The sequence below is a fragment of the Amphibalanus amphitrite genome, unplaced genomic scaffold (genome assembly GCF_019059575.1).
Source record: "Amphibalanus amphitrite isolate SeventyFive unplaced genomic scaffold, NRLGWU_Aamphi_draft 000991F_arrow, whole genome shotgun sequence".
In the NCBI taxonomy this organism is placed as follows: Eukaryota; Metazoa; Arthropoda; class Thecostraca; order Balanomorpha; family Balanidae; genus Amphibalanus; species Amphibalanus amphitrite.
This window is the reverse complement of record NW_024882485.1, coordinates 66427-92027: the sequence shown is the minus strand read 5'-3', so window position 1 is coordinate 92027 and position 25601 is coordinate 66427. Positions and strand designations below refer to the sequence as shown.

The 25601-nt window shown below is 45.8% G+C and overlaps 3 protein-coding genes across 4 annotated transcripts in view; 1 reads left to right on the top strand and 2 right to left on the bottom strand.

The window, feature by feature from the left end:
- Positions 1 to 559: 559 nt before the first annotated feature.
- LOC122368934 (uncharacterized Golgi apparatus membrane protein-like protein CG5021) lies at positions 560 to 9315 on the bottom strand. Of its 2 annotated transcripts, none has more exons than XM_043343259.1 (7): positions 9080 to 9315; positions 6101 to 6168; positions 5796 to 5950; positions 5260 to 5339; positions 3332 to 3457; positions 2462 to 2602; positions 560 to 2058 (listed from the first exon to the last, which is right to left on the bottom strand). In XM_043343259.1, exons 1-7 carry the CDS (start codon positions 9089 to 9091, stop codon positions 1993 to 1995), a joined length of 648 nt encoding a protein of 215 aa, XP_043199194.1. In that variant the 5' UTR covers positions 9092 to 9315; the 3' UTR covers positions 560 to 1992. The 2 variants fall into 2 exon arrangements, with proteins under 2 accessions (XP_043199194.1, XP_043199195.1); XM_043343260.1 differs by having other exon boundaries at positions 3332 to 3445.
- Positions 9316 to 9486: 171 nt separating this feature from the next.
- LOC122368933 (phosphopantothenate--cysteine ligase-like) lies at positions 9487 to 14135 on the top strand. The gene is made up of 2 exons (XM_043343257.1): positions 9487 to 9698; positions 12760 to 14135. The coding sequence occupies exon 2, from the start codon at positions 12769 to 12771 to the stop codon at positions 13648 to 13650; it is 882 nt and encodes a 293-aa protein (XP_043199192.1). The 5' UTR covers positions 9487 to 9698; positions 12760 to 12768; the 3' UTR covers positions 13651 to 14135.
- A 791-nt stretch (positions 14136 to 14926) lies between these two features.
- The window catches only part of LOC122368936, a 36864-nt gene continuing 26189 nt past the window's right edge, over positions 14927 to 25601 (bottom strand). Inside the window, exons 16-20 of the mRNA XM_043343262.1 lie at positions 19517 to 19645; positions 18463 to 18580; positions 17966 to 18084; positions 17306 to 17420; positions 14927 to 16745 (exon numbers count right to left, since the gene is read on the bottom strand). Of these exons, the coding sequence (XP_043199197.1) occupies positions 16560 to 16745; positions 17306 to 17420; positions 17966 to 18084; positions 18463 to 18580; positions 19517 to 19645 (667 nt within the window). The 3' untranslated portion in view covers positions 14927 to 16559. The remainder of the gene's footprint in view (positions 16746 to 17305; positions 17421 to 17965; positions 18085 to 18462; positions 18581 to 19516; positions 19646 to 25601) is intronic.

Here is a 25601-nt window from a genome sequence, read left to right as displayed (position 1 = left end):
ATTTGCCCCAGTAGTCAAAATTCCTTAGCCGAGGCCCTGATTTACATCTTGCTGTCATGGCAGGATGCACAATTCAATTTTAGGCAGGCATTGAAAATTTGACGTTAATGGGATGATAAGGGCGTAAGATATCTGCGAAAAACAAGGGGTTGGCGAAATTCGCCCCCCCCCCCCCCCCGCTTGCACTGTGCATGTTGGTTGGCACGGTCCTGTCCCTTTTCATAAGGTTCAGGTATATAATATCCTTCACCAATATTTTTGGCGCTCCTACACCCATGCCTCAGCCACAAGCAGGGCGACTCAATCCAATGTCTATATTACCCTTGGAACAGGTTACAGGACATAGGCGGCGGAACGGGGAGGGCACCGGGGCACCGTGCCCCCCCTTTGATTTTGGCATTTTAACATTAGCCCTATAGGCGTTGCATGGAAAGAATGGGACCAAAAATCGGCAGTGCCCCCCCCCCCCCTTAATTGAAGGTGTTCCGCCGCTACTGGAACAGGAGAACTAATTGGCTCTAAGTGATCGTCGTCATCAAACTTCCAGAGAAACATAAGCCACGTCGATCCCACTTTATGTTCCCATCACGTAAGAAACAATAAAATAAACAACAACCAGTAACGCATACAACACAACGCACACGTCATCAAAGCCTCTCAAAGTTCCCGAAATCGCGAGTTAGTCCAACTCCAATCATTGGGTGCCGTACAGCCCTGATCAAACTTCAGCCCGAAGCACAGAATGACATTACTTCAATGCAAAGAGCCACGGAGTGGCTCTTTTAGCCCTCAGCCCCACACTCCATCGAATCAAGAACACACAGGCCAGCAATACAAAGTCACCGAATGCCCGCCACCTTACCAAGGCGAAGTACGTGGCCAAACAAACGATAACAGAATCACGACCGGTGCAACAAACACGTTATTTCGTGCACAGAATCGACGCTGTGCACGCCGCACAGCGCACAAACGGGCCAAGTGCCGGATAATAGCGGGCACACAAATATCACCGTGTGGGTAAGTCAACCGGGTGATGCACAGATACATCAAGATCGCACGCCCGTTGTGATCCGTTCCGTAAATGCAAACACATCCACTTAGCTGGTCCGATCGGCGATCAGCATATTCAATTGCGCTTTGCAAATCATTCAATTCAATTGCCGAACGCATAACAACCAACCACAGAATAGAACAACGTAGGTACTAACCAATTCGTCTGTCATCCGTCTGTCATAGACACGCCACTCAGATGTTAGTAGTGCTGTGGTCTTATTTCACCAATGAATATCAGCGGATTGTTGGAATGGAACATCGGTAACCAGGTTTTCTGATTACAACCTACATTCCCGTAAGGATTCTTCTTCTAAATCAGGATCCGTTTGTATTTGGGCATGGGTCTGAATGGAATAATGGAAGTGAACCGTAAGCTGACAAATAAATACGGGACGGCAAGTTCATCGCTAAGATGCCGACCTGGCGATTGAACCTCAGGTTCTCTAGGAAGGTCAGGTAGCAAACCCTACATCATGTTCTATCCTTCACTCTCGTTAGACTGATAACTGGATCACAGGGTCAGGTATAAACTGGTGGCACAGGTTCCAGGCTGAACGGACGTTCATAGTCTATACACAGGTCATGGTCACTAGTGGAGCTCTAACATGAGTTCGCAGTTTACGCCTCGGGTCACTAGTCTTGGCTCAATAAAGACCCAACAGACTTTCTTTGTCTGTAATGGCCACTAGCCTGGTTATTAGAGGCTGAAGATGCACTCTTTGTCTGTTCATCTGGTCACTAATCGGAGTTTACTTTCAGCGTAAGGCCGGTATATCATACACGCGTCGACTCATTCAAGTCTTTACAAAGTCTTTCAACGACGCACATATTCATCATCATTGGAAACAAGCCGCTCAGTATGCAACGTTAGCAGCGTGTTCACCTTCAAGCCGACACTGTCAACGATAGCACTTAGCAGTACCTGACCAATCACAGCGCTCAAACCGTTTGCTGCGGCTGTGAGCTGGCGTTTGCGGTCGGCTGTCGGAATATCATCGAAGATATCTGTGGAAAAAATCGTACACTTTTGTAAATACATAGTAAACATATGCATTATGCACACTGTGCTCCAGACTCGTAAGCGTAGTTTAATATCATAAAACATGATTGCAGTAAGATCGAATGTCATGTCTGCAGTCTGATTGCACACGTATCGTAAGCTTACATACTTGAATAGCGGTTTTCTCATATTTTTCACCAAGTCGTTTACGCCTCGCCTCTACCTCAGCTCATTCGAGTTTACAGTCGTGTCGATTAATAAGTCATTTATGCATCCCTTTCTCAGCTCCCCTAAGCACCAGCTCCCCAAAGCACAAACCCCTCCTCTTCACACTAAAACCATCCCTCTCTTTTTTCTATCCCTATCCAGTCTACGCCACAATCCTCATTCATGTCCCCTTTCACTCACATTTTTCATGACCTGTTCGCGCATGAAGTTGGACGTGACCGATCCGAACGAGGCCTGTAGACCCTGGGCAGCCCCGTACCGACACCGTACGTATCCGTACACGTTGGCACCGTTCAGGGCTATTCCAATAATCGGTAACACCTGTGGAACACAGTCGGGGGCGGTTAGGGGGGGGGGGGGGGTACAGAGTGTGTGTGTGTGTGGGGGGTAGAGATGGGAGAGATAGAGCGTTGTGCCAGGCATAGGAACGTGTTACTAGGTAGGTGCGTTGTCGGTACGTTGTGATTTGTGGCTCGTACAGAGGCTGAATTCGAGATAAGGTTAACTAAAACAGCGCGACGATTACATTTGTTTAGACATTCCCGATGCTACGCTGTTTTCTGCAGTTGTTCTATTTACTTAAATTGCAATTACATGAGTTCCGGTTCCTTTACAGTCGAATGGATAAAGTGGAGAATACAATGGATAAAGCGAAGAATTCCGTGCCAAATACAATACAAATGCTATCGTAAGTTACCCTTGCTTAGAAATGCAAGCACGCATCGTATATCTTAATCTTCGTATTTTATCTCACTCATCAAACATTCAAACATGCGTCTCAACTCTCACAATTTGCACTATTTACTCACCATTTTTACCCGTCACTCACATTTTCACTCGTAACTAACCATTCACACTCATTATTCAGTATTTTCACTCGACACTTACAATTTGAACTCATCACTCAACATCTCCAGTCATTGCTCGCCATTTTCTCACATCCCACTATTCTCACTAATCACTGATGACTTCGTGAGTAGTGACTCACCATTTTCACTCCTTACTCACCATTCTCACACCTCACCCACTCGATGCTCACGTGTAACTCACCATCCAGGCGTATCTCATTTTGAAGAAGGCGATCAGGAACAGCACCACCCAGATGACTGGCGAGGCGTACAGGGCTGACCAGAAGATACGTGACTCGCCGGCGTGGATCCGGTTCTGTGACGGGCCCTGGGTCAGTGTCAGTGTCAGAGTGACACAGTGTCAGAATTAGTGTCAGAGATGACACGAAAGACGTTAGTGTCATGGTTAGTGTCAGAGTGACACAGTGCCAGCATTAGTTAGTGTCAGAGATGACACGAAAGGCGTTAGTGTCAGGGTTAGTGCCAGAGTGACACAGTGTCAGTCAACATGAGTTAGTGTCAGAGGTGACGCAACAGCTGTTAGTGTTAGATGATGATATTTCGTAGGAGGATGACAGGATCAGTGTCAGAGACGACACATTAGACGTCAGTGTCAGAGACGACACAATTATAGGCATCAGTGTCAGAGACGACACATTAGGTGTCAGTGTCAGAGACGACACAATAGGTGTCAGTGTCAGAGACGACACAATAGGTGTCCGCGTCAGAGACGACACAATAGCTTCAGGTGGCAGTGTGCCAGGGTTAGTGTCTAAGGTGACAGTTTCACCGTGGGTCAGAGATGACACATTGTTTCTAGAGTGATATACTATGTTTCTAGATTGTCCTGTCAGTATTATGTGCATTGTGCATGAATGTATATAGTATACAATATACATACACACGCAGCAACACGTCACACCACAATTACGCAACCACGCAAAAAACACGTTTCACAGCCGGTGGTATTGTTACGTAGCATCGCTGGTTTTCATCCACTAGGTTCATCAGTGTGAAGTTAAGATGGATTAACTGGCTAAAACCAGTAAAACGCCTTTTGGGCGAAGAACGAGCGAGCGAGATAGTGAGCCCTGCACGTGCGGAAGGGCGAGAGGGTGCTTCCAACGGGCTTGTGCAAAGCACCCTTCTAACCGGTCGCTAGCGGTGTGCCAAATTTGAACGCAATTGGCCCAGCCGTTCCTGAGATCTGGAAGCGGCATTCTGCACGTGCGCACGTGCAAACGGGGTCCAAAATGACTTTTGCACGGCACCCTACTAACTGGTCCACAACCGTGTACCAAATTTGAGCGCAATCGGCCCAGCCGTTCTCGAGATCTGGAAACGCCCCCTGCACGTGCGCACGTGCAGTAGCACCCTAACCGCAACACATGGGAATGCATTGCCTGGTGGGTGCCTACCTGTATGCCAAGTTTCAGCGAAATCGCCCCAGTAATTACCGAGTTACTGAAATGGGAACAAATTTGGCACCTCTTATTGTTGTATTTTGCACGTGCACGGGGGGTGACCCACATACATCGAGAGTATCCTATTTTGGGTAGAAGGGATGCTGCTACCCTACAAAATATACCGCAAGTCAATCGCCCAAGCGGCTGCTGAGATATGAGCCTCTCAAAATCACTACTTTTGCAAAACAGCTTGAACACCCTTGACTTTTCACGTGGCACGTGCCACGACGGTCACTGAGATGTATCAAAAGTAGTCAATTACGGGGTAGAAGGGATGGGGCTACCCAACAAAAAAGACCGCAGGCCAATCAGTCCAGCGGTTGCTGAGATATAAGCCTCTCAAAAGCGTTACAGGCCGGGCCGGGCCGGGCCGCTCATACTGAGATTTTTCCGTTACATTGAAAAGACTCACTTCGCTCGCTGCGCTCGCTCGCTCGTAATAATAATATTTAGAATTAAAATTAAGCCTTTCAAGTTTGACAGGCGAAGCTTGGTAAATAAAGACCATTTGTTCTGACACCGCGCCAATCAACCTGGGGGATGGATGAGGATGTCAAATAATTCGGTGACTCTCAAATTTAGCAGCCCTTCTCCGGTCAGGCTTGATAGATCCACCGCACCGATGCGAGGTACTTTGCAGACTGACTGTACTTGTTGTGCCTACCTTCCTGCTCTCATAGATCCAGTGACTGACACCCTCGTCATCCACGTAGTTCCACCATCGAAGTCCCACCATCAGTCGACCTGGAGGCACGCAGAACAGGTCACGCTGGGTCAGAGAGGTGATTGCGGTTTAGAATCACCGCGGTCAGCGCACAGTTCGACGAAAAACGCATTACCTGAAAATAAGCCAACGGAATAAGAAGCAGCGTAGGAAAATAGTAAAGAAAATGACGTTTTCCGCTACTTGCAGGAGAGTACTGTCTAAATGGCTGCATTGGAGTGGGAGTGAAGTCGCGAGGATCAAGTCCATGCAAGAGACGAATACATAACATAAGATGTTGCAAAAAGCATAGGCAAAATCGCCTTGAGAGGATCTCACGCTTATTCATAGCACTCTAATACCAACAAAAATCCTAACGTGTCAAGGCTGCAGTGCAACGCTGGAGTCCCATTCCACTTCTGACGAACAAACGTATAAAAAATACCACGAAATGCGCTGGGTCGATTAATATTCCACTACCTACCAATTATGCTCACCTGTGATATTCTTCACTGTCCAAAAGTCTGCCGACAGCAGCATCACGATCATGATGAAGCTGGTGATGAAGCCCATCCCGAAGACTGCACACAGCATGTACGTCAGGATCGCACCAAAGCGGAACAGCAGGTGGAAGAGTGTGACGAACGGATGTCTGCCAGAGAAAGACAGTTGTCAGTTAATTATGCAGCAGAAAGTGGATGCAACACACATCAGTTCCAATTCTGCCAAGCTGGGGACCAAAAGAGATGATGATGAAAGTAAATATCTGTAAAAGAAAACATCTTTTAGCACTACAACTTACTTGAGCTTTCCTTTGTCTTCATTCTCCTCTCCAAAAGCAAGGGTATCATCATCATCTAGTAGAGGTGCCTGAAAAAGACAAATGTCAATTGGTTATTCATTTCACAATATTGCAAAGAGCCAACAGGCCTTGCATGCCACGGGGAGAGAGCACCTTTGACCTGATCTTAACTGGCCATGTCAATGTGGCATTAAATGAAAAAACATTCATTTTGGGATTGCTTTGAATGTGTTTAAGAGACACCCTTTCAATGGCTCAGTGCCACCTGCAATGTTTCATTACCATGATTATGGATGCATACATGTATGTATGAACATGCATTACTATCATGGACAATCCATGCACACATGGCATGGTGATTACCACCCACAAAACATAGATGCATAAACAAAACAAAGTGAAAAGAAAAACAATGCCAAAAACCCAGACTATGAAGCATAGCAATCTGGAGTCTTGTACAAAAACTTATGTTATTGTTGCAGAAGCACTCACTAGCTGGTGAACTGTGCAGTGTGTGTGGTGGAAGAATCAAAACTGGATAGTACCTAGTAAAGTAGGCATCACACTTGGTTTTGCAACTAAGGAGAGGCGTGGTAGGTTAGGCTGCAGACTGTAGGTTCAAGGTTGTAGGTTTTAAGTTGTAGGTAAGGTTAGGTCAGGTTTGGTTTGGGTTGATTTGATTAGAAAGCATCTCTGGGTAAAGCGCCTCTCCTTGGTTGCAAAAAACAAGTGTGACACCTGCTTTACCACCACCCAATTTTCTAGGTTGATACATTGACATGGTTTGAAACATTATAATGATGTGGTTTTCATGGAATGTTGAGCCTAGGGCCCTGTTTCACCGGTGATAGCAGCACGCTACTATCAAATTGCGCGAGCTGACGTAATGTGATGAGGTCACACTAATGACGTTTCGTGTAAGCCGGTAGATCGACAATGGACCAGCTGCTTCCTAGTCTACAATGACGTATCGAAATACGTGGACAATGGAAGTGTTGTAGACCTAATTATGTTCGACTTCGCCAAAGCGTTCGATGTAGTCTCTCACCCCGTCTTACTAGCAAAGCTACACCTCCTTGGCATCCAGCCCAGCCTAATTCGATGGATCGAGGACTTTTTGGTCGGACGAAGCATGACGGTACACATTAAGGGCAGGCTGAGTAACCCTCAGCTCGTCACGAGAGGCATTCCACAGGGCTCTGTCCTTGGTCCCATTCTCTTTCTCGTCTTTGTGAACCACGTTGCCAGTAACCTGACCTGTCAATATAAGATATTTGCAGACGACCTTAAAATCTACATGAAAGTACGTCATGACACCCAGGTCAACTATATGCATGATTCTCGGATTTACCAGAGAGACATCGACATGCTGCAGGGCACCGCGAAGTCTTGGTGTCTCACAATGAACGAAAAGAAATGTGTTGTGCTTCGTTTTCAGAGAAAACTACACACTCTTCCTCCCCCGTGCTACCGCATTGCCGAATCATCTATCCAAGTCGTACACTCCCACGTTGACCTTGGAGTCACGATTGATTCGGACCTCAAGTTTCATGAACATATCGCTGCGACAGTATCTAAAGCTGCCGGTTTAACGCAGAATCTTCTGAAGTCCACTGTTTGCAGGTCCCCTGATTTCATGATGACTCTGTTTAACACCCATGCTCGTCCAATTCTAGAGTACTGTACTTGTGTATGGCATACGGGATTCGTGCGTGACCTGCGCCTCCTAGAGTCTGTTCAGAGGCGATGGACCAAGCGGGTGTCAGGACTGAGGGAACTAGACTACAAATCCCGGCTCCAGGTCCTGAATCAGTACTTGGTTCAGGGCAGCTTGCTTCGCACTGACTTGATCCAGTGCTGGAAGATATTTCATGGTAAATGTGCTGTCGAGCCAACTGACTTGTTCGCGCTTGCTCCCGCCTCTGCGACTCGAGGACACAGATAAAAAGTGCTCCACCCCCGAGCTGAGACACGTGTACGGGCCCGATCGTTCGCGATGCGATGTCTTCAGTCATGGAACGCTCTCCCTGATCGAGTCGTAGCTGAGGCCGACCTTAGAAAGTTCAAAGGCATGTTGTCTACCTGCCTGGGAGATACCCTGTTTGCGTATCAGCCTTAAGCCTATATCTTGTGTTCGCTATGTTTAATTATCAGTTCGTTAGTGGACAATTTCTTAGGCTCGTCGTTCATGCTCTCGCTTTTCCTATTCGTATTATTAGTATTATGTATTGTGCATTACTTCTGTTAGACAATAGGACCATTGACTGTATCTTGTTTGGCACCTGCGGGCTCACCTCCCCGGAATGGCTGTGCACTCCTGTGCACTATGCCTCTGGGCGAGCCCTCTCTTTGCGGGTTCCCTCCCTCATTCCATCCTGAACTTTCCCATATGGCTGCGCTCGGCAAGTAGGGAACCCCAACAGGTGAGTGTAATCCGTGAGCTGCATTTGGAACAGAGTTTCTGTCTCGTTGAATGCGTTTGATAACATTTGTTTGATCGCACAGCTGTGAAGATGTTAGCAGCAATATTTGATGACATCACACAGATTGATGGCGTCATGGTTGTTGATGTTTCCATGGAAACCCAATTTGACACGTGTGCTATCACCGGTGAAACAGGGCCCAGGATGCAAAATGAGGGCCCTGTTTCACCCGTGATAGCAGCACGCTGCTTTTACACGTGTCAAATTGGGTTTCCATGGAAATATCAACAGGCCCATTGCTCCAACACTACCACAAATGTGACGTCAGCTCGCGCAATTTGATAGCAGCGTGGTAGCAGCGTCCCGTGAAACACCGCCGAGGGTTTCACCCATGCAGTCATTAACTTGAACCAATTTGCCCGAGGCACGTTATTTATGGACACAGATGTACACTTCTTGTTCCAAGCTACCAGTTCCAAGCTACTAACATTTCAGTAAAAGATGAGCGGAGCTGTCACGACACAATATGCTTAATATATCATGCATTTATACTCACATTTGATGCCATTTTTTTAAGAATAAGGTATCGTATGACGCACTCTGACTCCTTGTCTTGATTCCTAGTTTCTTGGGCAAAAAGAAAAGTTGGTAAAGGAAATCCAAAACGTTAGAGGAGTTCAACAGCCAAGTCACAGCAAAAACCCCTCGCAATTACAGAGCAAATAAACAATTACATAAATAACCACATCATCATCACATCACACGTTGACGTTTACAATTCAGCAGCTGACTGATAAGAAGGAAATTTTTGCTGACGTAAAAACAGCATTTCCAGCATTTGAACGGCTTTTTTGAGTAATATGTTGTGATAAGGTATTTGTTTCGTTAAATAACAATTTATGTGATGAATTTTACACAAGATAGTAAATTGAATACATATGTTTTCTTTTTTGCGTCATTGATGAAGACCCGGTCGTCGGGCGAGTCGATGAACTCGTTTGTCGGAAATGCGCCGTTTTTGCAAAAAACCGTCTCTGGTAGTTGAAAAGCACAATTATTTTTTGCTTTCTGTGCTGTGCTATGCCTATACGGCATTAGCTGGGTCTAAATATGTGATAAATGGTAAATGTATTTACTCTCCTGCTTTGCCCTTGCTAGCACCTTCAGCTGCGTAGGTAAGTACTTACTTATGAAATAATATTTTCGGAGTTTCTTGAGTGATATATATTGAAAAATTGATAGCAAATATTTCGATACTCGTAGTGGTACCTTTTTCAATGCGAGTGATGCACAGTGCGAGCTTTGTTAAGCACAACAAAATAACACAATTCCCATGCAATCGGTGGAGCTGGGTCCTCCAGTGCAGATAAAATAACCTATACGATACCGCCTTCCTAAGAACTTATACAATATCACTGTCTATCACGGAATTTTAATTAAATATTTAGACAATCAGCGCTAATATAATAAAAAGAGCGTCACTTCAGTTACAGGTAAGTCACACTTACACAAGGTGACCCCCCCCCCTCGCGTGTTCGTTCAGCGTGCCAACCACTATCTTTTTAGCACAATGTCCCATATTGGGCTCAGCTGGACGCCACCGCTGTCGAGATTCATTGACGGGCGCAGCTGTCGGATCTCGATGGCCTCCCTGATTTTACGTTTTTTCCAGTGGCGTTCGATGGCTAGGGTTCTCGCCTCGAACGGGTTCAAGTCACCGCCACAGGTACAAAAGTGTCTGGCCGTCGCTGACGTATCGCAGCGTCCGTGCTTGATATCGGCGGTGTGCTCCTTCAATCTGTCCTGTTTTGGTCGCCCTGACTCTCCGATATAGCTGGAGCCGCACGAGACGCTGCGATACGTCAGCGACGGCCAGACACTTTTGTACCTGTGGCGGTGACTTGAACCCGTTCGAGGCGAGAACCCTAGCCATCGAACGCCACTGGAAAAAAACGTAAAATCAGGGAGGCCATCGAGATCCGACAGCTGCGCCCGTCAATGAATCTCGACAGCGGTGGCGTCCAGCTGAGCCCAATATGGGACATTGTGCTAAAAAGATAGTGGTTGGCACGCTGAACGAACACGCGAGGGGGGGGGGTCACCTTGTGTAAGTGTGACTTACCTGTAACTGAAGTGACGCTCTTTTTATTAAATTAGCGCTGATTGTCTAAATATTTAATCAAAATTCCGGGATAGACAGTGATATTGTATAAGTTCTTAGGAAGGCGGTATCGTATAGGTTATTTTATCTGCACTGGAGGACCCAGCTCCACCGATTGCATGGGAATTGTGTTATTTTGTTGTGCTTAACAAAGCTCGCACTGTGCATCACTCGCATTGAAAAAGGTACCACTACGAGTATCGAAATATTTGCTATCAATTTTTCAATATATATCACTCAAGAAACTCCGAAAATATTATTTCATATTCATTATAACTTGAGGAAAACGTAACATGACTCTTAAGTCATACATTAAGTACCGGGAGTTCCTAATTAAACAGTCGAATTATTTTTGCCTCTAGTGGCGTCAACTAACAAATCACAACAATCAAATTGCACGTGATGATAGCACGTGCAATGCCATTTTATTTCATACCAAAATCAATCACTTTCTATCATGCAGCCGTATAGTACAGACCTTGGTACAGACATAGAAACAAAAATAGTACATTTCTATTTTGAGACAAAGTCAATCGTTGCAACACAACGTAAGCTACGCCGACACTTAAAAAGGACCCAAGTGCCATCAAGAACCGTCATTTTAAGTATAGTTGAGAAGTTTTTGGCAAGAGGTAGTGTGGAGAACGTAAAAAAGGGTAAATGTGGCCGAAAAAGAACCAAGAGGACGCCTCTAAACGCCCAAAAGGCACGAGAAGCCCTCCAGAGGAGCCCACAAAAGTCGCTCAGACGGCTTGGCCAGGAACTGGGCTGTAGCAAAACCACCGCTCACCGTTTGGCCAGAAACGACGTTCAGCTGTTCCCGTATAAGGTCTCCGTTCACCAAGCACTTTCGAAAGTCGACAAACAGTCACGGCTTCTTTACAGCGGCTGGGGTTTGAGAAATTGCGAGCAGGACAATGAGTTCCTTCACCGAATCTGGTTCAGCGACGAGGCCCATATGGATGGCCGCGTGAACTCCCAGAATTTTCGATTCTGGTCGACGGAGCCACCCGATTTGGTCGCGAAAGCCCCTCTGCACAGTGTGAAGTGCACAGCCTGGTGTGCAATGAGCAGCAGTGGCATAATCGGACCTTTCTGGTTTGAGAGCGACGCTGGGGAGTCTGTCACCGTCAACGCTCAGCGCTACCGGCAAGTCCTAGCCAAGTTCTGGACTGCGCTGAACAGGCGGCTGGGTGGAGACAGGCAGCTGATGGACCAACAATGGTTCCAACAAGACGGAGCCTCGGCGCACACGGCCGTTGCGACTCGAGAATGGCTGCGGAACCGGTTCGGCTCGCGGGTTATCTCCCGCAGAGAGGTGCGGACCTGGCCCCCGCACTCTCCGGATCTGACCCCACTTGACTTCTTTCTCTGGGATCACCTGAAGTCACAGGTCTACAAAAGCAACCCCAGAACCACAGATGACCTCAAGAGGGCCGTGTCGTCCGCGGTGCGCCGAGTGCGGCCGGAGATCTGCCGGGCTGCGGTGGAGTCCGCTCGGCGACGCGCAGAGCTGTGTGTGGAGAGAGAGGGGGCTCATCTGGAACACGTCCTCTGTGGCCGCAAATGAAAAGACAGCAAAAAGAAGATGGTATCACGTGAAATGGCATCGACTATTGTGGATGTTAGAAAGTGATTCGTTTCTGTCATGCCTTCCATGCTGATAATATACAGCTTTTAAATACGACTGTTTATTTAGGAACTCCCGGTACTTACTTGCAATGAAATAGTTTCAGAATCATATTTCAATTTCCGTCCAATTTTTTAATTTCCGTGGTTGTTCACGTATTTCACATCCGTTTGTTGTCTTGAACTGTGTTATTGTACGTCAACGTGAGCCTAAGCCTGAGCGAGTCCGCATATCGTTTTTATATGAATGACCTAACTTGTACGGTAGTGCAGCGTAGTGAATAGGCCGTGACATGTAGCATTGGTTTTGATTTCGTTCATGGGGGGGGGGGGGCTTGGGTAGGTAGGTGGGTGCGCTGAAACCCTGTGTAACAATCTACAGGCAAATTTATTTTCCCCACGTAGCTTTGCTTGACGGAGGTGGCATTTGGTGCTCGCTGTTTCAGGTAATAAGAATGGGCGGAAATAGTGAAATGGACGCTGAGGACATCTCGCGGCAAATATCGGAATTTCTATCTACTGCGATCGCCGCCGAAGCTCCTGTAGCGCTGCTGACGTCGGGCGGTACTGCCGTGCCTCTAGAACGCAACACCGTCCGCTTCCTCGACAACTTCAGCACAGGAAAACGTGGCGCAGCGTGCGCCGAGAACCTCCTGGCTAAAAGATATCATGTTCTCCTGCTACATCGTCGCGGCTCCCTGGCGCCGTTTCTCCGTCACATCGACCCAGCTGCGATCCTGGCTGACCTGGAGCCTCCCGCGGAGGAAAGCGGCTCGTGCACACTTGTCGGTGCCTCGGCACGGTCGCTCACGGCACCTGTGCGCGCGTGGAGGGGTTCTCGTGACCGTCTGCTGACCATTCCTTTCACATCAGTAGACGATTATATCTCCCTTCTCGAGCTGGCTTGTAAATCCGTGTGCCCCCTTGGCTCGAGAGCGACGGTGATTCTAGCTGCCGCGGTGTCTGATTTCTACATTCCCAAGGAGGATCTACCCGAGCATAAGCTGCCCTCCGGCTCGGAACCCCTGACGTTGACCTTGCAGCCGGTGCGGAAGGTGGTCGGCGACCTGACCTCACTCTGGTGCCCCGATACATTCACGGTGACCTTCAAGCTGGAGACGGATGCCAGTGTGTTGGAAAAGAAGGCCCGTGCTGCGCTAGCACGGTACGGCCATCAGCTGGTGGTTGCCAACCTTCTGCAAACGAGACGTGACGCCGTTACCATGGTTACCGCCGCAGAGGCGGTCACAGTGACGCGAGTCGGGGAGGAGGAGCTGGAGGTTAGGATTGTGGAGGAGCTAGTCAAAAGGCATGACGAGTTTATGAAGTCGAAGTGATGTGGGGGTCGAATAGGGGGTTGGCAATCGTGTGTGCTTTGCCTTGCCAGCGTGTGAATTCAGATTGTCCATAATTGGTCCATATGGGCTTGTCTTCCTCAGGATGGTTGTCATGTGTGCCATTTTGTTCGAGCACAACCGGTGCCATCAGGTTTGATGTATTGGACCCAATGCAACTTTGTTTGAGAGCTGATGTTAAGAAGTCAATCGGCTGACCCGTCGTTAAGTTCGGGTGGCATTTTATTTAGCCTATGGTTTATCAGCGCTTTGTGGTTAACGGCTTTGAGTTTTGAAGTCGATTTAGCTTGTATGTTGTGATCGCAGTGAGGCAAGCTCGGGTTTGTATCAACCTGTGATCATGTAGATTCGAACGGTGAAACATGTGATTTATAAAATGAGAGCGGTAAGTTATAGTAAGATAATTATTTGTCTAGCATTGCTGTTTTCACTGCCACGATGGGAAATTAAATAAAAATGGTTCCTAATACGGCGAATTTGGTGCAGTAAACTGATACCCCTGGGCCCTCTCCGCATTGTCTTGTTTCCGAACGGTATATTTTTAATCCATATTCTGAATCTATCGCATAATGTCATGAGTCTCAAAGCATGTGTAAATTTCAGTGCAGGCATTGTACGGTGTGAAATAATGCATCGAACAAACGTGTCAAACAAATCGAAGGAACATCGAGTATGGACTGATCGCCAAGCAAAGACCAAGCGCGGGGCTCGCATTGTGCACACTGCACAGTGCCTGTTTGAAGTTCATTGCCTGTTTGAAGCTAGTCGTTCGGAAAAATTGAGCCGTATGAAAGGTAGTGGTGAATGGTGATTACTAGAAAGATGAAGGAGCACACGGTCTGTTAGATGCACGATAAGATGAGCCAAGTATGGGCAAGCACGATAACACAAAACTGACGCAATGATATTTATTGAACTAAAAACTTGCATCGGGAACGGCGTAAAAAATGGATATGCCGAATAAATACAGCATGTGAACTATTAGTTCATGAAATCTGACCAACAAACATTCCAAACAGGCTGACCGACTGAAATGAAGATTGCGTTAAGCGTTGGCTTAAGTTAACTATGTAAAACATTTATATTGAAAGTTTCCGAACTGTATTACACGAGCCGCAACCACCGTATTGTCTTCATCTGCGTGACAAATTCATTACTATGCTTCATCGACACGTAATTGCGAAAACAAACGAATGCATAATATCTACCGAATGCATGATGAGACTCGAAAAAAAGCGAAAAAAATAAGCGCAAAATGGTACCAGTGTTCCGCAAAGATAATCGTCAAGGTCGTGGCGGGACACCTCTCGCGAACATTTAACTAGCATTCTTTCAATATCTACCACACACAGTTATCCGTGGAATACTGATACAGATAGGTACACTTGTTCGAAAGGGCCTCGGAAACATGTTCTCTAGCTTTAGCCAAGGCTTGACTGAACAAATTGTTATGCCGAAACCTAAAGATCACAGCTTATAAAACCACACAGATCGGCAATCACCTGGCATAACCGTATCCAGTCGCTTCAACGCACATGCCATCACATTTAAATACTTTCGGCGCATTCTGCATTCTGCCTCGTTTCATAAAGCGAGTCCGTACCTTACGCCAGTTTTTGGGCTTGTACTGCAAGCGCATGTAAAGCAATAAATTTATTTGCCCTTCTCCCTTCTGTTCTTGCTTGCAAAATAAATAAATTGAACGATTCAAGCTATCGTCATCGCTTCACATGCACTTGCAATACAATACCAAAAACCGGCGTAAGTTACGGACTCGCTTTATGAAACGAGGTCCTGGTGTTAACGGATGGTCATCGTTTACATTGAGAACATAGATATGAATATAACATCATACGCCATCCATAAGTCAATACATTAAACCGAACATGGCTTTGTTGTAAAGCTTGCCTTCGACTAGGTATGTCTAGTAGTTAACATCCCATAAATGTATTCACAGAAACTTAAAAAGGCAACCAGTTTCCTCCTCTGGTGCAATGCATAACAGTCCGCTTATGCGAGATACATTCAGTACCTATATGCTAATGCCTGGCAGGCTCCACTTACCGGTAAATGCATACATACATTTATATGGACTCAAATTTGCCATATTCAGTGACAATTCAGACAATTCGTGTCTACTTACAAAAACAACGGGTCACAACCAAGTGAGATCAAATTTCACACCAAATCGCGTCCCCACATTCACACCGTTAAACGCATAGGGTGATTGCTCTCTACGCCTTCTATAATCTGGCAAACCAAAGAAGGAATGAAAATAAGTAAAGAAATAAATAACATATACAAATAAAAAGAAATAAAGTGCTTGAACCCCTTTGCACCTATTAAAATCATTGTAAATGTATGGTTCGGAGAGAAGTCTGAAAAAAGAAACCGAAAAAATGTTCTCGAATATATTGGAGGCGCATATAAAGGTACGCGCATCAGTGGCGGTTGTGCTTTTAATCCGTTGTTCTAAGGTTTGCCAGACTAAAGTGCAGAGCGGCTCCGATTCTCTCAGGAAATGTGCTGTATATCACTGGACTACGTCTATCGATATTCTGGTTCAACTGTCAAAAAAGTAGTCAAAATTCCTTGCAAAACACTAAGAATCTCCGACTGCTTCCTTGCAGTATTACGCGCACATCAGACAATGCGACTAACAAATAAAATTCGGCTAATAAATAAAAGTCGAAACTAATGAGACCATTAATAATAAGACAATTCATGAGTAATTCATAAATTAAAAAATAAATGATACAAAAGACAACAAAAATAAATATAAATAATAAACAGGTAAACATGAAAATACAATCATCACCAATCACAAATAGTCACATTCGGCCTTCGAACTCCTGGCTCTCAATTGTTCCTCAAAGCCCATCCCGTGGGGCTCACGCCGAGAAGAAGAAGTTGAGTGCCCTGTTGACGTCATAATCGGCCGCCAGTATAACTCGTATGAGTTCTGCGCGCGTGACATCCTCTCCGACGATACTGCGCAGTCGCTGGAGACAGGCCTCCAGCCGGCCGGCCGGCGGCGCGGGAGATTCCTCAGTAGAGCTGGAGGAAGAGCGGGACGTCTGAGGGAGAGATGAGGGAGGAGTTAGAGTGGGGAGTGTGATGGAGAAGGCAGTGCATTGCATAGGGAGAGTAGTAAGAGACGAGAGAGGGGTAAGAGGTGGTGAGAAGTTGACAGGGGAGATAAGGGAGGAGAAAGCAAAACGGTATACGCAAGAAGGGCAAAAAAGACGATCGAAGACAGATAGAAAACACGACATACTGACGACAAAGTCACTAGAGTATAGAGCGAAATTAGATGAATGGCAAGGAAGACGCTAAGATTGAAACAAGACAGAATATAAGAAAACAGGAGTTTAAACGCCGGCAGGACGGGAGAAACGTTCCTGACATGAGAGGCGTTAGAAGTTAGAACACGGGACGGAGGCAAGGCGTTGCCCCACTACCTTATTCTGCCTCCAACTACCATGGGTCATATTACTATTTACTAAGCTTCTTCGGCGTCGTGTGTCACGACTGAAATCAGTTACCTGTCTGAGGTGAATGCCACGGGTCAGATTCACCAGTTCCTCTGTATTTACTTCACCATTTGTCGGTGTTATATAGCGGTGTTGTGACTGACCTGTCTGAGGTGTATGCCGCGAGTCAGGTTCACTAGTTCCTCAGTGTTATCCAGCGGCGAGTCGATCTGAAGGTCGGCCATTCTGCGCCGGCTGACGTCACACATCAGCTGACACCTGACAAAGATAGAAGTGACTTTAAAGTAATGTCACATATCAGCTGAAACCTGAAAATATGGCATCAAAGATGTCATACGATGTCATGTGCGGGCTGCCGGGCGAAACAAATATTGTTGCATCTGCGAATTCAATAACGACGTAACAGTGTCCGGTCCATAAAAATATCGTGCATTCACACATCAGCTACTATAATAACTGATAACTGATTTCTGAACTGATTTATATCTGATTTCAGTCATTAGTGCAGTAATCAATGACTGCAATAACTTCATATGACCTCGCAACTGATCAAACACCAAACTGAAAAACCGCGTTTGTATTACAGACTCACGGTCACACCTCCTCACCCATGCGTTGTTCCAAATCCATTGGCTTTACCGAACTGAAATCACCTGAGCCCCTGACCTCACCCAACATGAGCCCACCGACCTAACCTAACCCACATCCGTCCTAGCCTCATATCAGCCCCTGATCTGACCCCACTTACTAACCTGACCCGACCCAACTGACCAAACCCCACTGACCAATCACTACCCACTGACCTGGGCGGTGCCCAGACGGCCGTCTCCTCGACCTCCGCCTGCAGCGCCGGCCCGAGCTCCAGGAACAGCTCCGACTGTACCACCTCGGGATTGGTGGCCACAAACTCCAGCGCTGAACTCTGCCGGTAAGGTCAGGTCATAGGTCACATGTCAAGTCATAGGACAGGGCAGATCACAGCCAAGGACAGAACAGGTCGCAACCCCAGGTCAGGACAGCGCTCAGACTGGCTAACCTCGCGGTTTGTGGCTATAAACTTCAACGTTGAGCCCGCAGAAAAGGTCATGTGAGGACAAGTATTCCAAGTCAGGGTAGGACAGCCAAAGATTACCACATAAGGAAACGACACTAATAAAGTTTGTCCCTGCCCCTAAAAGCTATTTGAGGGTGTGACCCGTCTCCTAAGTCACCCCACGCCAGGCGATGAGAGACAAAGACCAAAGTTGTACACAAGATACAACTTCAAAAAGTGTCCACCATCAATGCGGTCGTTCATTACCTTCAGTTTCCGGGCGTTATACTGTTCGGCTATACTCAGTAGGCAGCAGACGGAATCCTCGTCAATGTGAGTCTCGAGCAGAGCCTCGCACGAGTGTTTGAGATCATCCAGCTCATATCTGCGACCAATGAAAAGCGGCGTTACAATACGGTGACCAATCAAAGACCCCGGAACGTAGCGGACTCGTCGAGTTCAGCCAATCCAAGATGATGGTAGTGGTAGATTAATTACACTTAATGCGATGATCATATCCTGTCATATTATTCAAATATTATTATGAAATCAGCAGACAGCACAAGACACTATAATCGTTCATGTTCAGATGTCCGGCGTTTCAGCGGCATTAGCAGGATTCAAGGACAGGCAGCTGAACAAAGACTAGTCTGCCTTGTTTTAGTATATGCCGCTATAATCATTACAAGTTAATCCCTAAATATCGTTACTCTGTCTGCAGTATTAACGGATACGTTACTTTAAAACAAGGTTCGAAACAAGGTTATTATCGTCCGAACATGGATAAAAACCTCCCACTGCAAAGCCGTAAAACGATGACACAACATGACATAATAGTTATGTACAAGTATTTCTATTCCCACAGTCATGCATCAAATCCAAGCCCTCCCTTCCCCAATTCTGTCGAGTTTCAGTCCCCTCCATCTTCAGAAGGGTCATCGGGTCCCTCCTGATAAATCTGAGATAAGCACGCCTGGAAGTTATTAAGTCCCCAAAGGTTACCAACTCTCACCAGAATTCAACGCGCCCCTAGAGGTCACTGTTTCCCCTGGATGTCACCGCGTTCCCGAGGTGTTACCTCCCTATCCACAGAGGTAAATGTGCCCCGAGGGGTCATCGTGTCCACAGAGGTCAATCCGTTCACTCAGAGGTTACCGTTGTTCCCCCGGGGTCACAACTCACAACCTCATAACAGCCTCCACTGCCTCCACTAAATTTCCACTGCGTCCCCGAGAGGTCGTCCTAGAGGTCATCCCAAGGTCACCACTACCTTCAGAGGTCACTGCGTGCCCTCAGAGGTCACCATTCCCAGGTCACTGACCGGTCAGCCAGCACCAGAAGCTCCATCAGCTGTTCGGGCGGCCAGTTTTCGGGTGTCACGTGACCGCAGTACACGAACTCCAGCATCGACCGGAAGATGGCGGGAGAGGCGTCACAAATCGACACCTGCCTGTAACAAATATGGCGGGAGAGGCGTTACAGATAGACCCCTGCCATGTTCTACACCCATGCTTAGAACACAAACCAGTTTTTGTGCGTCTCTTTGTGATTTTTGTTGCCTTTAAACGTGCGCATTAATTAACATCATTCGTGCATGGAATTGTGTGTGATAAGTTGATCGGAGTTTGTAAATGATCAGACATGATTGAGTTTTATTCACGATCGATGGCAACACAAGTCAAATTCCTAAAACCAGACGTTTCGGCCACAGGGTGCCTTCGTCAGTGGACACTAGTGATTAATTAAATTAAAAACACATAGTATCAAAAACAATCGGTATAAATCGTTCGAAGTCGACACATCGGGCACAGGTTTCGAAATGCATTCTTTGGTTCAACATTAAAAACCTAAATTGAGAACAGCATTCATCACGCCATTGTTCTTGTCGCGTTCTTTTGATATGCTGAAAATTAAATTATATAATGAATGTACCTACAGGTCACAATGTAAATGTCGGAACGTTTAATTCGCTCGCCTTTTCTCAGAGTCTTTCAAAATTCGCCAATCACCTTTCGTTTAGAAATCGTTTACGTTTTGTTTCCTAGTGCCATCATTGCAGCCGCTTTTGCCCAGGTAAAGAATCCAGGTTTTTCGTTCACTGTATCTTGGAAACAGATGTGAGCTGCTTCCAGAGCTTTTCTCACCGATTTTGACATGCCTTTTTCAATGACATGAGCACTGTTCCAGTTTGGTAAATTTTGACATTTTTCGATATGAAGGACGAGTGCGTTCGATCTATTGTGGTTCCGGACATCGCGTTTGTGTTCTTTCAGTCGTGTGTCGAGTCCTCTTCCAGTTTCTCCTATGTACGATTTGTTGCATGGGCCCGAGCAAGGAATTTTGTATACCTGACACTGTTACTATCTTTCTTTTCAGGCTTCGGCTGAGTCAGATTTTCCACTTTTCTTCCGGAAACTATCGTTACATTCGATCCATTTGATCGAAGTTGTCGTGAAATCGAGTCGGCATGTGTTGAGTTTGGTATCGATATATATCGGCCACGTTTCTTCTCTTCTTGTCTTCGTTTTCGTTTCTCTTCGGCGCTTCTCCTTCTGATTTCTTCCGCTTTCTGTTTCATTCTTAGTAGGAACCCTTTTGGATAGTGAAGCCGGTCGAACGTATCGAAAATGTGCTTCAGTTCGTCTTCTAAGAAGTCTTCGCTACATATTCTAAATGCTCGTAAGAAAAATCCGATAACGATCCCACTTTTCACTCGTTCGTTGTGAGCTGATAAAAAATGGACATAATCTTCTTTGTTTGTAACCTTACGATAAACCGTGAATTTTGCTTTCTGTCCACATCTCATGATAAGGGTGTCTAAGAATGATATTTTTTGCTCGTTTTCTCTTTCGATCGTAAATTGGATCTTTTTGTCGACTTCGTTGAGGACTCGGAGTTTTTCGTCTAGGTCGACATCTTCGGGGACCACCACCAGAACGTCATCAACGTACCGGAGCCAGGTACAGTCTGCCCCCATGATGTTCTTGAATTTTTCTTCCTCGAGAAGTTCCATATAAAAACAAGCAGCCACGGGGCTCAGTGGGGACCCCATTGCGAGTCCGTTGTGTTGTACATATTCTTGTCCATTGAAAGTGAAGATGTTGAATTTCATGCACAGCGAAATTAATTCCAAGTAGTGAGTTCTCGGCAGTGGAAGTGATTGTTCGTCGATTATGCTAACCACCCTCGCTATCGCATCTAAAGCCCCATCTACCGGCACATTGGTAAATAACGATTTTACATCAAAGCTAGCCAACTTCTTTTCACGCATGTCAATGTCCTTCAGCTGCTCCATCATATCTGTTGAATTTCTAAGATGAGACTTGCTCAGGCCCATGCAACAAATCGTACATAGGAGAAACTGGAAGAGGACTCGACACACGACTGAAAGAACACAAACGCGATGTCCGGAACCACAATAGATCGAACGCACTCGTCCTTCATATCGAAAAATGTCAAAATTTACCAAACTGGAACAGTGCTCATGTCATTGAAAAAGGCATGTCAAAATCGGTGAGAAAAGCTCTGGAAGCAGCTCACATCTGTTTCCAAGATACAGTGAACGAAAAACCTGGATTTTTTACCTGGGCAAAAGCGGCTGCAATGATGGCACTAGGAAACAAAACGTAAACGATTTCTAAACGAAAGGTGATTGGCGAATTTTGAAAGACTCTGAGAAAAGGCGAGCGAATTAAACGTTCCGACATTTACATTGTGACCTGTAGGTACATTCATTATATAATTTAATTTTCAGCATATCAAAAGAACGCGACAAGAACAATGGCGTGATGAATGCTGTTCTCAATTTAGGTTTTTAATGTTGAACCAAAGAATGCATTTCGAAACCTGTGCCCGATGTGTCGACTTCGAACGATTTATACCGATTGTTTTTGATACTATGTGTTTTTAATTTAATTAATCACTAGTGTCCACTGACGAAGGCACCCTGTGGCCGAAACGTCTGGTTTTAGGAATTTGATTTGTGTTGCCATCGATCGTGAATAAAACTTGATCGGAGTTAACCTTCGCCCCAGTGGGGGGGGGGGGGCATATGTTACCACCCTGTCGCGTTTTTTGCGTGTGACTAAAAAACCGCGGCGCGTAGCGCCGCGCCGCTTGCGGTAGATTTTGGTACATCAATTTTACACAATGTGTGAAATTTTTGACCCCAGGTCATGTCAGGTCAGGTCACCAGGTCAAGTTAACTGACCAAGCCTAAAAAAGTTTGCAATCATGTCCAGCCTGCAGTGTTTGTCAGAAAGGTTTTAAACTTGGTGGATTGCATGCTGTTATGGGCGCCTACAATTTGTATATCTCGGATTTTTTATATCCGTGACCTAAGGTCAGGTCAGTGGCGTGACCTTTCCATTACAAGTCAATGAAGAAAAATGAAAATGCCTCTAGATCCGTGTGTACGCATCGGAAAAGTCCAAATATTTCAGAATCACAATGATTTAGTCCACTCGTGATGAACAAGGTGTCATTTTTGCTGATAGCCTCTAGACAGGCCATCCGAGGTCACTTGAGGCTACAAACAGTTTTTTGCCAATAACTCGCGATTGGAAAGAGATAGAACGCTGGGGATGGTCTCATTGTGTTTGTCTTGTTGAGACGCATCGACTGATATGCAACATGACCTTTTCCGGTCAGGTCATGACCTTGACCTGAGGTCAAATTTTCAAGTTGACCTTTCAAGGTCAAATTATAGTTCATTCGACGCGTCTCGGCGAGGGGAACACGATTCTGGCCATAGAATTATCGTGGCTTTTTGTAGTCGAAAGTTATTGTCGAAAAACACTTTCCGTAAAAACAGCTATTTTTGGAGTTTTTGCCCTCTGGAGGCTAAACCGTTGACCTGAGGTCAATATTGATAATGACCTTTTCAAAAAAAAAGAGTTCAAAAGCTATCGTTTGCTCTTCCATGCGTTTTTCTAGCTACCATAGTTCCTGAGATAGCGGCATGTTTTCTGAAAAATATAATGACAATTGGCAAATTTTGACCTTTGATGACCTCTGGTGACCCCAATATTGCTCTAAGGTGAAAAATGACCGAAATACATTCAAACGTACGCATTGAGAGCTATCGACTGCTTTTTACCGCGTCTTTCTAGCCCTCTTAGTTTTTGAGTTAGAGATGGGTGGTAACATAGGTAGGTATGCCCCCCCCCCCCCCACTAGGGCGAAGTTGGCTGAGACCGCCACTGGGGCGCGGGTTAAGCCATGGGTGTATGGTTCAGCGTCCTCAACCTTTGCCATGTAGGTAAATGGCACCATAGCCTCGGCTCCCGAGTCTCTAGACATAAATGACATACATGACATTTAGCGCAGCGAGGATCCGTTCGAAGCCTTGCTTGGCTTCAGTAGGGGAGAGTGGGGTAATTTGGCCGCTTTTTTTAGAAAACGATGTAACTAAAAATCGACAACACATTTCTGCATTTTCTCAACGCTGACAGGTGTGGCATACATTTTAATTTCTTGGACAGTAAACTTGAAATGATTGAGTAACTACTTATATTGAAATTGTGGCGTATTACAAAGGTCTGCAAAGCGGCCAAATTGCCCCACTAGCAGGGTTATTTGGCCGGGGGTGTGGGGCAATTTGGCCGGTGTTAGTTTGAGGCCATGATTTTGGTTATAGGCGAGTCAGCTTCACATTCAGCAATGACGCGTGTCCTACGACGCATTTGAAGCATTTTGGAGGTTGACTCAGCCGTCACAGGGGTCAAAAATAGTCAAAATAGCGGCTCTAGATGCGATGACAGTTTTTTACGAATAACTTTTGAAGTAATCAAGTTAGGCCAAAACTAAAAGTACCATCGTAATTCTCTCCTCATTCCGCATCGAAACATGTATGTGTTGACCTCGAAAGGTCAAGGTCAAGGTCAAGGTTGGCTTCAGGTCACGTTACCTCAGGTCGCTTGACCTCAAGGTTACGTGAGTTCAAGGTCATCATGTATATCATTCGATGCGCCTTGACGAGCTGAACACAATGAGACCATTTGCGCGGCTGTATCTTTTTCTGTAAGTTTTTATTAGCAAAAAAAAAGCGTTAGGTAACCTTTGATGACGTCACATGCCCTTACAGCTGTCCAATAGGAAATATGGCATCAAGGTAGTCAAAGTTGGTCATGAATTATGTCCTTTATGGTATAATTGACCATGACAACTCGGCCGTCCCAGCATAGTGACTCTGAGCGCACCGGCCAAGTTGCCCCGCTAGTCCCGGCCAAATAACCCCACGTTGCCATTCTGAAAATTTTTGTCTATAAAGTCGTCATGGCTGTACAGAACTAGATGAAATTGCTCTTGGAACCGCTGAACACCCTCAAAAATGGCGCTATAATGTTGGAATTCGTTTACAGCCCAAATACTACATGTTATACAAATTTTTAACCCGCGCCCCGTAGGGGGGGGGGCCGAAACGGCCCCCCCCCCCCTGTCCTTTTCGGTCGATATCTCCTAAACGGCTGGAGACATCGCCACCAAACTTTCAGGACCCCTCCGGGCATCAATTTTACACATTGTGACCAAAAATTTTTCCAGAGGCTATGATAGGTTGGCCACAAATGACGTCAGAGTGACGTCAGAGTGACGTCATGTTCTGTCATTTTCGACCGAAAAAAGACCTTCGCGAGAAGACCTGTCAGGACTACAGCTTTGAAGATACAGAAAAATGATCTATCAAAACATAAAAGATGTAGAATTGACAGGGCTACAAAACTGCTATCTCAAATTTTTGAAATTTTTGAGTTTTGACCCCCAAAAATCAAAAAAGCATTTTTTTATATATTCGCAAAAAAATCCAAAAAGTTTTTTGAGTTTCGAAAAAACGGAATATATGTGATAGTGCCTACCGTCTTCTATCTACATACCAAATTTCAGATCGATACCTCGTTTTTTGGCCAAGTTATAGCGAAAAAACTGTTCAAAAATGATGACGTCAAATTTTCAAACTCAATTTTTGGCAATTCTAGAACTCGTAGAGCAAAACGAAGACCACCATTAGACTCCCCGTGACGAGCTGCATCGAATCGATACCTATTTTATGCAAAAATATCAACTTTGAAATTTGACCTAATTTGACCTGACCTTGACCTGACCTTCACAAAAACGTGACCTAGGCTGGCCCCAAAGGCTGCCTAACCCACATAATCGCATTTGTCATGTAAAATGGACCATAAAACATGTATCACACGACACATTCATATTGTGACCCCTGGTGACCTGACCTCGCTGTGACCTGACCTGGTATCAGTGACCTCAGATAGCAAAGTATGTGTTTGACGAACAATGTACCATCGATGGTTTTCAATAAATTACCAATTTACTCGCTTTCACAGCACATTTCTTGAATTGCCTGTGAACGGTGAAAATCTGACCTTTGACCTGACCTGTGACGTCATCGG